Below are 14,533 nucleotides of genomic sequence, written 5' to 3'. Positions count from 1 at the left end.
GAGTCACACAGTCAGGGAGCGCAGGGGTCCCCGAGGGTCTCCACTGGTAAAGGCACGGCTGTGTGGTGTGCAGGGGGGAGTCACACAGTCAGGGGAGCGCAGGGGTCCCCGAGGGTCTCTCCTGGTAAAGGCACGGCCGCGTGGTGTGCAGGGGGAGTCACACAGTCAGGGGCGCGCAGGGGTCCCCGAGGATCTCCCCTGGTAAAGGCACGGCCGCGTGGTGTGCAGGGGGGAGTCACACAGTCAGGGGAGCGCAGGGGTCCCCGAGGGTCTCCCCTGGTAAAGGCACGGCCGCGTGGTGTGCAGGGGGGAGTCACACAGTCAGGGGAGCGCAGGGGTCCCCGAGGGTCTCCCCTGGTAAAGGCACGGCCGCATGGTGTGCAGGGGGAGTCACACAGTCAGGGGAGCGCAGGGGTCCCCGAGGATCTCCCCTGGTAAAGGCACGGCCGCGTGGTGTGCAGAGGGGAGTCACACAGTCAGGGGAGCGCAGGGGTCCCCGAGGGTCTCCCCTGGTAAAGGCATGGCCGCGTGGTGTGCAGGGGGAGTCACACAGTCAGGGGAGCGCAGGGGTCCCCGAGGGTCTCCCCTGGTAAAGGCACGGCCGCGTGGTGTGCAGGGGGGAGTCACACAGTCAGGGGCGCGCAGGGGTCCCCGAGGGTCTCTCCTGGTAAAGGCACGGCCGCGTGGTGTGCAGGGGGAGTCACAGAGTCACTTGGAGCAACCAATGATAGCAGTGATCTCGATTTTTCTGTCCAATCAGAGAATTGGGATGCAGTTTTGCGGGGCGTGGCAGTGTGAAAGCTCCCTCAGGCTTCGCTTCGGTTAGGGATGGGACGGTATGAAGTTTATACGGTATGATAACCGTTAAAAAAAATACCGCGGTAACCTTAATATCACAGTATACATCATGCAAGTTATCAAATAAAGACTCACAAGAAGAAGACTAATGCAAATCACTTAAATTACCGTAATCCACAAAAATAAAACCAACAAAAATAACTTCCTTTCATGGAATGATTTAAACATTTGGTATTTAGTATTTTACTATGCCAAATAACTTGGTGCGTTTCTTTTTTTATAAAGTACAATCAGAATAATTAAAAAAAAAATAAAAAACTAAAAGTTGTACACTCTCAATGTTATACTACAACAGTATCTGAACTTTAAGAGAAAGAACCCGTTTTGAAGCACTGCAATGCTGATGTGAGGAAACCAATACAAGGAAAGAAATAATAATAATAATAATAATAATAATAATAATATAATAATAATAATAATAATAATATATATAATAAATGTGTGGTGTGTATCATACTTTCTATGAAAATTTTTTATGTGTAATACACAGTCGACGGAGTGCAGCGCCCTGTTTATTATTTACAAGCATTTTAAACAAACAAAAAATAAAATAAACTAAAACCTAACTCCAGCAAGGAGTACTAACTAAACAGTTGTTTCTAAGAAAGCCACAGGACAGCGTTTACCTGCATTCAGGTACTTCTGTGTTTCCATAACTCCTTCTCCTCACCAGATCCCTGGGAGTGTCTTCTTCTTCTTCTTCTTCTTCTTCTTCTTCGTATATATATGTATCTATTGTAATTATTTTATATTTTCTCCCATTTGGAGAAAATGATACATCTCATGGAGATGTATCATCTTGGGTGGAAGAGGTTCAAAGAGGGTTTGACGAATACCTTTTACCGGAGGGCTGGCGCTTCCAAAGCGGGGCCAGACAAGCCTGCTGTGCCCAAAATGGGGTATGCAGCTCTCGCTGGCTGGAAACCCCCTGCTAGGAATTCTCCACCCAGCTGTCAACATTCACCCAAGCTGAAACATTTCAGTAACAAGCTGGCAAACGAGCAGAATTGGGTGAATCTTGCCATGGAACAAGGGCAAGCTGAAAAGGGCAGGGAGATGATGCCCCAGCCAGGGTTACATGAAACCAATACAGCTTTGGATATGTTGGGTTTGCCCAGAGCTGGGAAAGACAAGAGTCAGAGAAGCAGCAGAACAAGCAGTCGGGAGAGGGCTCTAGTCTGAAGGCTGACGCTCATTGTGTTCAGAATTGCTTTGTGGAATGAGAATACAATTTGAGGAAAGGGACGCGTGGTTATCAGTATTAAACTTTTACAATAGGGGCAGCATGGTGGCGCAGTGGTTAGCGCTGCTGCCTCACAGCACAGGGGTCCTGGGTTCAATTCAGGCCTAGGGGTCTGTCTGTGTGGAGTCTGCATGTTCTCCCCGTGTTCGCATGGGTTTTCTCCAGGTACTCCGGTTTCCTCCCACATTCCAAAGACATGCTGGCTTGGTGGATTGGCCTCTCTTAGTTGCCCTGCGATGGACTGGCGTCCCATCCAGGGTGTAGTCCTGCCTTGCACCCTGTGTCTGCTGGGTTAGGCTCTGGCTCACCGTGACCCTCTATAGGATTAAGCAGTTACAAATGATGGATGGATGGTATACCATATACCAGAGGCTTTACAGAGCTAACAAAATAGCATTTTGCACGTTTGAAGGTGGCTGACTGTGTTGTTAATATTGAAATGTTGGAGCTTGCGTAGCAATCCCATTCATTGCCCATGCCATGCCTGTCCGTTCACTACACGGGTCTCAAATGCTTTGACAGAAAACACGGGTTTTCATTTAAAAGATTGCAGCTGCATGAGGTGGTACTACACCAGGTTGGTTTTTTCGGGTAGCTGGGTGGTATGTTGGGTGTCTTATTCTGCAAAAAAAAAAAAAAAAAAAAATGAACCCTGTGCAGGCTGGCGAGTGGATAGAGGCCCAGAGACAGACTGCAGTTCAAAAAAAATAACTATTTTATTATAAATAAACAAAAATAAAGTGCACACGGGCAAAATAACAAATACTCAAACACAAATAAAGCAAAAACAAAACTCACAAAAATAACAGTTTCCAGGCTGGGCAATGCCTTCACTGGATTCAAGTTTTCTACACAACCAAAAAAACCAACCTGCTTCCTCAGCTCCCTCTCCCCAAATGAGAAGCTGAGGCCTCCTTTTATATCAGGTGGCTGGGCGCTGATTGATCGTTAATCAACCTAATCAACTAATCAACCCCAGCCACCTGAACATAATAAACCCAGGCAGGTAGGGGAAGTTAACCCCATCCCTGCCAATTTAAAAAGGGCAGAGCTTTGCTCTGCCACACACCTCCCCCCATGTACAACGTACACCGGCCGCAATCGGCCAACTCCCCCCCTCCCCCCCCCCCTCCTCCCCCCAAGAGTCCAATTATGTCCCTTGGGTGGGCTGTTATGGTGGGTGGTGGTGGGCGGGGTTGATGTCGGAGCCCCCAAGCCTTCTTTGGTTGAGGGGGCCCCGAATGTCCAAGGTAGCATGGCGACGGCGGCCCGGCTCCCTCTGGTGGCGGAGGCGGCGACGGCGGCCCGGCTCCCTCTGGTGGCGGAGGCGGCGACGGCGGCCCGGCTCCCTCTGGTGGCGGAGGCGGCGGCGGCGGCCCGGCTCCCTCTGGTGGCGGAGGCGGCGGCGGCGGCCCGGCTCCCTCTGGTGGCGGAGGCGGCGGCGGCGGCCCGGCTCCCTCTGGTGGCGGAGGCGGCGGCGGCGGCCCGGCTCCCTCTGGTGGCGGAGGCGGCGACGGCGGCCCGGCTCCCTCTGGTGGCGGAGGCGGCGGCGGCGGCCCGGCTCCCTCTGGGCTCTGGCGGCGGCGGCGGGCTCCTCCCTCTCTGGCTCTGGGAGCGACAGCAGATCCTCCTCCCTCTCTGGCTCTGGGAGCGACGGCAGATCCTCCTCCCTCTCTGGCTCTGGGAGCGACGGCAGATCCTCCTCCCTCTCTGGCTCTGGGAGCGACGGCAGATCCTCCTCCCTCTCTGGCTCTGGGAGCGACGGCAGATCCTCCTCCCTCTCTGGCTCTGGGAGCGACAGCAGATCCTCCTCCCTCTCTGGCTCTGGGAGCGACGGCAGATCCTCCTCCCTCTCTGGCTCTGGGAGCGACAGCAGATCCTCCTCCCTCTCTGGCTCTGGGAGCGACAGCAGATCCTCCTCCCTCTCTGGCTCTGGGAGCGACGGCAGCTCCTCCTCCCTCTCTGGCTCTGGGAGCGACGGCGGATCCTCCTCCCTCTCTGGCTCTGGGAGCGACGGCAGATCCTCCTCCCTCTCTGGCTCTGGGAGCGACAGCAGATCCTCCTCCCTCTCTGGCTCTGGGAGCGACAGCAGATCCTCCTCCCTCTCTCTCTCTGGGAGCGACAGCAGATCCTCCTCCCTCTCTGGCTCTGGGAGCGACAGCAGCTCCTCACCCCTCTCTGGCTCTGGGAACGACGGCAGCTCCTCACCCCTCTCTGGCTCTGGGAGCGACGGCAGCTCCTCACCCCTCTCTGGCTCTGGGGACGACGGAGGCTCCTCACCCCTCTCTGGCTCTGGGGACGACGGAGGCTCCTCACCCCTCTCTGGCTCTGGGGACGACGGCGGCTCCTCACCCCTCTCTGGCTCTGGGGACGACGGCGGCTCCTCACCCCTCTCTGGCTCTGGGAGCGACGGCAGCTCCTCGCCCCTCTCTGGCTCTGGGAAGGCGGCTCACCCCTCTCTGGCTCTCGGGAAGGCGGCTCACCTCTCTTTATTGGAGTGACCGGTGGATCTCCCATGTCTACCGCCAGGTAATTAACCACCATGAGGGCAATCTCTGGGAAGGAGGCCGGGTGGTGCTGTTCCTCCCACTGTTCCCACCTCTCCCCATCTCGACGCCACAGCGTGTTGATAACTATGGGGAGATCGTGGACGAGGTCTGCCTCAGGGTGCATCAACCAGTCCCAGATCTCCTGGGACGGTGGTGAAGGTGGTGGTGCTGGAGGTAGTGGGGTGGCCCCTGATGCCCGGGGTGAACACGCACCTCTTCCTGGGCCTGGTTGTAGGGGCATCCTGCCCAGTTGTGGCCGTCCTCCTCACACCGGCCACACCAGTTTGCCGGTGGCACGTCTGGGCAGGACCGCCAACGATGGTCCTCCTTACCGCACCAGGAACACCAGGGGAAGAGGCTGGCCGGGTCCTCCAGCGGTGGCTGCAGCAGCTTACATTTCTTCAGCTGCTGCTTTTCCTGCCTTTGCCGCTGTCTGCTCTTCTTTCCCATTTTTTTTTTCCAAAAAAAAAATAAATAAATAAATAAATAAATAAATACTGCTCTGAGCCTCTAGGTGGCGCTATCCCACTTCTGACACCAAATGTGGCAGGCTGGCGAGTGGATAGAGGCCCAGAGACAGACTGCAGTTCAAAAAAATAACTATTTTATTATAAATAAACAAAAATAAAGTGCACAAGGGCAAAATAACAGATACTCAAACACAAATAAAGCAAAAACAAAACTCACAAAAATAAAGTTTCCAGGCTGGGCAATGCCTTCACTGGATTCAAGCTTTCCAAACAACCAAAAAAAAAAACCCTGCTTCCTCAGCTCCCTCTCCCCAAATGAGAAGCAGAGGCCTCCTTTTATATCAGGTGGCTGGGCGCTGATTGATCGTTAACCTAAACTAATCAACCCCAATCAACCCCAGGTAGGAGAATTTAACCACCTGCCAATTTACAAAGGGCAGAGCTCATAAACCCAGGCAGGTAGGAGAAGTTAACCCCATCCCCTGCCAATTTAAAAGGGCAGAGGCTTTGCTCTGATTGATCCAACTAATCAACCCCAGCCACCTGAACATAATAAACCCAGGCAGGCAGGGGAAGTTAACCCCATCCCTGCCAATTTAATCTGCCACAACCCCTAGTCAGTCACACAAGGAATTGAGCGCTTGTTCAAACGGTTTCTTCTTCAAACACATTGGAGATCGGCTCGAGTTTCAAGAGGAGGAGACTGACCGTTTGGACGACCAGATCCAGCCTGTGAGTCCATTTTAAACCCTGTTTCGTGCCCCTTGTCGCAAAAAATAAGAGAGTCAGCATAGTTTTTATTTGTGGGACACGCATGTCGCTTGTACCTTAAAGGACTAAGAGGTTAAAGGGTTAAAAAAGTAAACAAATCGAACTCACTAATATATAAAGACTTTTGTATTTATTTCCAGTCTCTAAAGATGGGGTTCAACAGACTGATTAGCCTTAATTTTGGACTGCCTGAGTTAACCAAGATTAGTGCTATAGAACTTTTTATAACTTGTTATGCTTGAGAAGCTACAATTAAACTAGCCTTAATATCAGTCGAAATTTGTGGGAAACATACGCCCCTTCTACCTTTTAAAGGGTTAAAAGTATGATTGAAATATGGCCTGAGGAACAATGCGGACAGTGAAATGAACAAATAAAAAATCCAGACAGGACTAGATATTTTCAAGATGCGTTTTTGTGAAACCTCCAGCCCTCTAGAGTCTGCTCATCATAAAAACAAACAACGAACAGAGAAAAGAACTCAAACAAGTTTGTCCTGCAAGACAAACACAACCCAAAAGAGGAAGTCTATAGAAATGGAGACAGTAAAGGCAGCTGCTTTCTCTCAGGGGGAAAAAAAATTCAATCTTATTTTCATACAAGTAATTCTTCTGGTTTTTATGAATGGCTGTGGTGAGTCCACTTTATTGGAATGTGTTTTACCTGTAGTTAACAAATCTCTTGCTTTTTAAATCTGGATTCAAATCCCTGAAAAAAAGAACAGTGAGGCCTGTCGGTGAAAAACTGCAAGTCATTCAAAGCCCCAAGTAACTTGTTAGATTTCTTTTCCATTTATTTCGCTGCAAAAAAAACCCAACAGCAGCAATCTGTAAGAGCATCAAAGTGTCTGCCTCTGAATTATATAGTATGTATGGTGCCAAGCAGGAATCTATTAAAAACCTTTACAGTGCAAAGCCGTCTTTATGTGGGCATAAACATTACCCAAGTGATTCATGCTGGCTCTTGCCAAGCTGTGCGATGCTCCTTAAAGGGATCAGTGAAACTCGAGGGGTATTGCTGCTTTGTTGTGGTCACACGTTAGTTACGAGCTGAGTGGCTCGGTTTTCGGTTCTGGCCTGTGCTTGAGGCAGTGGGCGTGAGGGAAGGGAAGCGACGTTTTGATGAGAATTAACTCTTCTTTTTGTTTCCTGTCCAGACTGCAGCAGCGTTCAAAAGGAGTCTTTGCAACTGAACTGTAGTGATGTGAAAGAAAATGGATTTTATAAGATTTCTACGCCGAGTTCTTTTGATAAAAGATGGCGTGTGTCTGATTTATCTGAAGAGAGCTGGGTTAGCAATGTGAGTATGTGTGTTTGATAAATGAAGCTACAGCAGAACCTGTCATATCTGATTCGATTGGTTCTGGGGGTCCATCAGTTTTGTGAAAATATCGTATAATGTAAGTTGCTTCATTAAAGTCGGGGCATTACAAATGAACAAGGTCGGGTGTATCAGTGTGGCTAAAACACCAAAGAAAGAAAATTAGTGAAAGCTACAGCAACACCAAGCACTGTAATGCACTACTTGGCAATTTGCAAAACAGCATACCAAACCCAGTTCTCAGTCCGTGCCAAGGAAAAAAAAACAAAAAAAAAACAACCTTAGAGCTGCGTCTGGTGCTTTAGACCAGCAATAAAATGAGCATTGATCAGGTTCAGTTTCATAGATACCGTCCAGTGGATCTTCTGAACAAGTAATGTCAAAAAAATACTAATTTACAACCGGCTTAAAGAGTAATAGGGGGGTTCTGGAAGATCCAACGTTACCCGTCCCCCACGTGTGGCTGCAGCTGTTTAAATAACGTGCCGGTCATTTATCTTTTTATTGTTAACATCCTGACACCTTTTTACACCTCCAACTTTAAAGTCTGTTACAAAGCTCCTTTCAAAACGTCAGCGTGTTTCGAAGTCAAAGTCATGCTGGAATTGAAATTTGACGACTGAATTGGAAATCGGATTTCGGTCTCATCTTTTTTTTTTTTTTTTTTTTTTTTTTTTGCAGGATAAAAACATAGCTCTAATTTTATTTCATTCCGTGGCACCTGAGCCTAATTTTACAGAAGAAGTTGTAAGAGTCAGCCCAGGAGAAATCATTCTTCGTCAGTGCAGGAATGTGACTCGGACAGTCTTCTTTAATGAAGGGCTGGTGAGTCAATACAATTATGTAAGTGTCTTACTTCATGACTTTAGAGATTGGCCAGTGGCTTATAACATTTATAATTATAATGGCTTTTAACAATTTTTAGGGGTTTTGTGTAAGCCTACACTATTATTTCTAATGCATGTCTAATTATATTTATTTCAGGAGATAAGAATCGATTTTATACTAGGTAAGAGAGTTTCATTACAAGATATAACCCTAACCCTAACCCTAACCCTATCCCTAACCCTAACCCTAACCCTAACCCTAACCCTAACCCTAAACCTAACCCTAACCCTAACCCTAACCCTATCCCTAACCCTAACCCTAACCCTAACCCTAACCCTAACCCTAACCCTATCCCTAACCCTAACCCTAACCCTAACCCTAACCCTAACCCTAACCCTAACCCTAACCCTATCCCTAACCCTAACCCTAACCCTAACCCTAAACCTATCCTAACCCTAACCCTAACCCTAACCCTATCCCTAACCCTAACCCTCCTAACCCTAACCCTAACCCTAACCCCCTAACAATAACCCTAACCCTAACCCTAACCCTAACCCTAACCCTAACCCTAACCCTAACCCTAACCCTAACCCTAACCCTAACCCTAACCCTAACCCTAACCCTAACCCTAACCCTAACCCTATCCCTATTCCTATCCCTAACCCTAACCCTATCCCTAACCCTAATCCTAACCCTATCCCTAACCCTAACTATTTTCTGATACAATTGTGTACATACATATACCCTGCATCAAAATTTACACATTAAGAACATTGTAGCTTTGCATTACAACATCGTAATTATGTTTAAGTACACACGTATTTGGTAAGTAACTACAGTACACCCTGGCTATAACGCCCTTCATTCTAACGAACCTGGCCCCTGGCCCCCAAATAAAAAACAAAAAAATAAAAAAACCAAAAAGATTGTATAAACACACAGTGTCAACGTCCCGGTCTGTACTCACGGGAGACAACTCTGCAGTGAAGTCAACTCCCAGTGAAGTGATCTCCGCAGTGAAGTGAACTCCCAGTGAAGTGAACTCCGCAGTGAAGTGAACTCCCAGTGAAGTGAACTCCGCAGTGAAGTGAACTCCCAGTGAAGTCAACTCCGCAGTGAAGTCAACTCCTTTTGTCTTAATAAAAAGCATATGCTGTCTAACTACGCCTCCGAAACGTATTGGTTGTTTGAAAAAAGCAGTAACGCAGGCATGTCTCTGTCGTGAGTACAGGTTGTCAAAAAGCACCATTTTCGGATTGTTTAGCAACCAAGCGGCAAAGCAGAACTGATTAAAAACAAAACAAACAAACAACAAAAAAACTTGAGGATCTCGTGAACTTTTCATGTCAAAGTTTTCATGTCGGGATGACTTGGAATGAAAGCTCAGTTTGAGATTCTTGCGTGTTGGGTTAAGATTCAGTGCACTTTGAAACGATTTGTGTGCAGCTTCAATTCTTTTTGTCCTGCGTTTTAATTCTTTAACAAACTGGATAAAGCAAAGGCATAATACCGAACACATGAGACGGACAGGTACATGAAATTCGACTTGTATTCACAATCTCATCGTTAACTTGCTCCAGCAGCTTCATTGTGATTGTCCTTTCGCTGCAACGAATCCCTCGATATAACGAAGAAAGGGCTTGGACCCCAACAGTGTCGTTAGAGTGAGGGTGTGCTGTGCTCTGCAAACACACAGTAACTAGAGACGCTTACACCAGTAACAGGTGCGCCTTTAAAAACAATACCTACAAATGGCAGAGCAAATAAACACTAGAAAGGGAGATTTCTGATTTTAAAAGGCTGTCTTGATGTGATGTTTAAACCCCCTGTCTGTATTTACCTGAAATAAAAAGCAGGACGCGAATTAGTGTTGCTGATTTTCAGCTGTTTATAATGATGTATTTAAAAACCATGGATACAGTCCCGGGACATCTTCTATAAAACAGACCGAGGTAAACTAAGACCTTGAATATCCTCTTCGTTTTCTTTTTATTTACGTTTTGTAAGAAATTTAAAACTTGTTTGTGTGAAGTGGAGTTCGAGAAGTTGCCCTGCCAAAACTAACGACATTAGAAACGACACACACACATACACGGATTATAAAATAGACACCTCACCTAGATAGAAAACACGATACAGTCACGCACGCTGTGAGTAAAGGAGAGGTATACTGTAGGTATGAAAACTTAGGGGAACTTTCTGATTCACTTTAGTGCCTCGGTACACTACCCTGTGTCTCAATAAGGTGATAGATGGCTTACTGAACATTTGTTAGTGGTCTGATTTAGATTTTCTTTCCCATGCAGTCCCTGAAGAGACTCCATCAGTCAAAGGCGTTGGTGGAGGTGAGTGATTAAGAGTTGCCGGGTATTCACTGGTAGATAATGATCTGTTCGGTTTATAATCCGGGCTTGTCTGAATTCATGCTGGCCACATTTTAAGAAAGTTAACAAAAATGCCATTGAAAAGTCAAACATGCACACCTGACTTTAATTTTGTACCGTTAGTTTAACACGGTTTAATGATGAATCATAATAAATAGCGTAGATTAAACCCACATTACACTCGGGAAAGCCTGCTCTTTTCAAAACAATCAGTTTACAAATGAAACGGCTGTCTAAAAAGGATATAAGAACTTAATAACAAAATATATGAACGAGAGGAGGCCATTCAGCCCGTCTGAGCTCGCCCGGGTCCCAGCAGCTGATTGATCTCAAAACTTTGTCAAGTCCGGTCTTAAAGGATCCCAGTGATTCAGCATCACAACGAGGTATTCACAGTGAAATAGCTGTCATTGCCACAGGTTACCTTGAAGACAGAGTTTACTCTACCTACAGCTCTGGACAAAGGCTTTGCATCTTCCTCTAGAATTGACTCATTTTGCTTCATAGAGTCAGATGCAAGCTGCTGAATAATGTGACGTTAGCATATTGAATTCCACGCCGCTGTGTAGTTTTCCACACTTAACAAAAAACGGACAATGTGACATTTCAAAACCTAACATGAAGTTCATTACTGCTGTTCGCTTTGGATAAAGGCATCTGCCAAATTAATAATAATAATAATAATAATAATAATAATAATAATAATAATAATAATAATAATAATAATAATGCATTCCTGTAGATTTTGCAATATAATTTTGTAGGTTGATGCATGATCTAAATTATCTTGCAGAACTTTTGACAATCGATATAAATTTTTTTTTTTTTTTTTTTTTTTAAGTCTCAATTCTAAAATTCTAGGTGATTCAAAACTTTTGGCCAGAGCAGCACTTTGTAAAATGTCTTAAATGGCACAGATTGTAATACTATTATAATAAACACAGATAAATTCCAGTGCTTTTTATTCAAAACACACACACACACACACACACACACACACAATAAATATATTGTATAAAGCTGAAGATATGCAGACTGTGTGAATAACTGTACCGCTAGACTGTACTGCAGGCAGTCCTGTGTCCCGGGATGGCACAAGTGCAGATGGTTGAGCAAACACTGGTTGAACACATTACTGTGCTAACTGAGATTTTATTTTTCTATGCAGAGACTCGCAAGAGGACTGGTTTAGGTGAGTAATCTGGGTTTATCTGACAATATGCCAGCATCTTGTGCAGTTATTGTAGACTCTGTAGCGACCAGTGATTATACTAATGAACAAATATGAGTACTGCTGCTATACGAGGGGGACATGTCCTCGTGGTTGAAAAAGAGAGGGAGGGACATGTCCCCGGGGTTGAAAAAGAGAGGGGGGGACAAGTCCACCAAGTGGTTGAAAAAAAGAGGGGGGGACATGTCCCCATGGTTTGAAAAAGAGAGGGGGAACATGCCCCACCCCCCCCCCCCCCCCCCCCCCCCCCCCCCCCCCCCCCCCCCTGTGGTAAACTCACTCTGGAGTGTGATAATAAGCAGAGTGGTATTATAGGGAGCAGGTCTTCACTGAGAGCTCGGTTAATGTGGGGATACTGACTCAGACTGAATTTAATTCAGCCCATCAGCGCTCTTCTGGTTCCTGGCAGCTGATTGATCTCAAAACTTTGTCAAGTCAGGTCTTAAAGGATCCCAGTGATTCAGCATCACAACGAGGTATTCACAGTGAAATAGCTGTCATTGCCACAGGTTACCTTGAAGACAGAGTTTACTCTACCTACAGCTCTGGACAAAGGCTTTGCATCTTCCTCTAGAATTGACTCATTTTGCTTCATAAAGTTGAGGGAAACCTGATGAACAATGTTAGCTTAACATATTGAATGACACACTGCTTTGCGGTTTTCCATATACATAATGAAAAACTGACAAAAACTGAAAAATTGGACATTTCGAAATCTAACATGAAATACTGTGCTACTATTATGGCTACCTTCCAGGAGACACTTGCAATATCATTTAGTAGTTTCTTTGATTACATGATGTTAAATAAAATATCTAAATTATGTTCATATATATATATAATATATTTTGTTGCATTATGTCTGAATGCTAAAATTCTAGGTGATGCAAAACGTTTGGTCATAGCTGTACACTGATAGAGTAAGTTAACCACGTTTCTCTTTTTCTTTCCAGTTATGGGTGGGATTCTTGTTATTATTATAATTGCTGGATGCGTCTGTTTCCAGTTAAAGAGAATATGGATTAACAAGTAAGTTGAGATATAAAGATGAAATAACGTATTGCTATTCCTTTGGAAAAAAAAAAGCTCATGTTTCAGGAACGCTAACTAAATACATTTAAGTCCTTTCTGTTTTACAGAACTGTATAGCAATACAATCATTGTTGCATTTAATATTTACTGCTAGGTGAATAAGAGACACAATAGAAAGCAGGACCAGGGGACACAGTTGAAAATTAGAGTAGGGGACACTTCACACAGAGAGTGGTGAGGTTATTAGTAGTTACTTAGTAAATGCATATGTCCTTGCACCTATTTGCAGTGTTATTCTGCATAGTTACACTGCACTCGAGTAAGCAACAGGGGAGCCTAGATGGGTTGAAAGCAAACAAGCTTAGATGGTTGGAATGGCCTCCTCTCATTCGAAAATGTTCTTCTCGGGATCTGTTCACAAAGTTTGAACTCACAAGTTATTCTTTCAGTCACTTTTTTGACAAAGAGACAGAAAGTCTTCATGCACCCCCAGATTTGGACAGATTGAAGAAGGATGGCTATAGAATACTTAGCAGAGTACTTGGCACGTTTCATCACGGCTGCATGAAGTGCTTCCCTTGAGAAAACGCACTTGAGAAATGGGTAATGCTTCATGTTTTCATGCTTCAGTATATTTTAATCATTCTTTCTCTTTGTTCACAGAATTAAGTTGGAAATGCAGCATGCAACCAACGTCTGATCATTTGGGGATGAGAATCGTAATGTAACTGAAGCGTGCAGCTTCAAAAACATTATAATATCTTCTCAAAATAGAAAACGGTGTACAGGAGGGGAGCCATGGACACACAACATTCGGTCCATGCATCTCGCTTTGAGCGACAAAATTATCAAGACATATCGTTTTTTCTCTTAAATATTCGAATGGTGTTTAAATCGTATGGTGGTGGGTAAAACAAGATTGATTTATATGCAGTGCTGCATGTTTGCAAAAAGAGGGCAGAAAGCTAATCTGGCAGCATGCGAACGATGTTTATAGTATCTTGTGTCTGACGGTAGAACAGAGTGGACTGTATTGAATGTGACTGCAGTGATCAAGGCTAAATTTCTTGTAGCAGTCATATTCATTATTCTTTCTTTCTATATATATTTTTAAATAACAATAATTGCAAATAATGTAAAATTGCCGTGGAGGCAATTTTGTATTTATTTATTTATTATTATAAACGTTCGTGCCCTGTAATTATATTAATAACCACAGCGCTCCTTGGACGTTTTTGGAGTATTCTGTTTCTATAACAAGAGCAGGTTTAACCCTATATTAGACTATTCACAGAACACCCTGTAAAGTTTACAAGAAACCACCTTTTTGTTGTTTTTTTTTCATAAAGTAGATAGACAAAGTGCTTTGTCTTTGCTGCCCTGTGTTGTGTGTTATATTTTTAAACATATTGCCAGACTTGGAAATGTTTAATCACACATCGTGGGTCACAAATTAACCAGAGAATTCATTTCTCTACATTTATTTCTCAACATAATTTCTCTCCTAAGGATCGCGGTGCATTCAGATCACGTTCCCTCCTGCAACAGCGCTGGTTTTCAGTTCCTACAATACACCACTGACTTCAGTCAGGGGGAAGGGTGAACTGGGTACACCGCGATGCTTAGAAGAGAGCTTTTGTCAAGGTGAATGTCGTTGGGACGATTCGCCCCCGCCATCCTGACCTTGGATTTGAATGAACAAAAAATAGATTCCTAAAAAGTGATTCTAAAAAAATATATATATTGAATATAAAAAACATATCTTCAAAGCTAGACCGCTCATCGCTTGTTGTATTAACAGTTTGCACCCAGTGTGCCACAATGATGTTCTACCAAATACATGCTAC

At 45.1% G+C, this 14,533-nt stretch overlaps 1 protein-coding gene across 3 annotated transcripts; it reads left to right on the top strand.

Moving 5' to 3' along the window:
• Positions 1-6,386: 6,386 nt before the first annotated feature.
• Positions 6,387-14,527, top strand: LOC121312131. 3 transcript variants are annotated; one of them, XM_041244126.1, is made up of 8 exons: positions 6,387-6,524; positions 7,048-7,190; positions 7,893-8,054; positions 8,196-8,220; positions 10,346-10,384; positions 11,592-11,615; positions 12,608-12,683; positions 13,350-14,527. In XM_041244126.1, exons 1-8 carry the CDS (start codon positions 6,428-6,430, stop codon positions 13,384-13,386), a joined length of 603 nt encoding a protein of 200 aa, XP_041100060.1. In that variant the 5' UTR covers positions 6,387-6,427; the 3' UTR covers positions 13,387-14,527. The 3 variants fall into 3 exon arrangements, with proteins under 3 accessions (XP_041100060.1, XP_041100057.1, XP_041100059.1); XM_041244123.1 differs by having other exon boundaries at positions 6,402-6,524; positions 7,893-8,036; XM_041244125.1 differs by lacking the exon at positions 7,893-8,054 and having other exon boundaries at positions 6,402-6,524.
• Positions 14,528-14,533: the final 6 nt, after the last annotated feature.

This window comes from Polyodon spathula, unplaced genomic scaffold (assembly GCF_017654505.1).
Source record: "Polyodon spathula isolate WHYD16114869_AA unplaced genomic scaffold, ASM1765450v1 scaffolds_3618, whole genome shotgun sequence".
NCBI classification, from domain to species: Eukaryota; Metazoa; Chordata; class Actinopteri; order Acipenseriformes; family Polyodontidae; genus Polyodon; species Polyodon spathula.
The sequence above is the reverse complement of the archived record's forward strand: the minus strand, read 5'-3'. Positions and strand labels throughout refer to the sequence as shown.

Excerpts from the sequence above, each read along its gene's own strand:
- LOC121312131 (XM_041244126.1), top strand. The coding sequence starts at position 6,428 with ATGGAGACAGTAAAGGCAGCTGCTTTCTCTCAGGGGGAAAAAAAATTC. Across the intron at positions 6,525-7,047 it reads GGTTTTTATGAATGGCTGTG|ACTGCAGCAGCGTTCAAAAG; the intron begins GTGAGTCCACTT and ends TTTCCTGTCCAG. Across the intron at positions 10,385-11,591 it reads AGTCAAAGGCGTTGGTGGAG|AGACTCGCAAGAGGACTGGT; the intron begins GTGAGTGATTAA and ends TTTTCTATGCAG.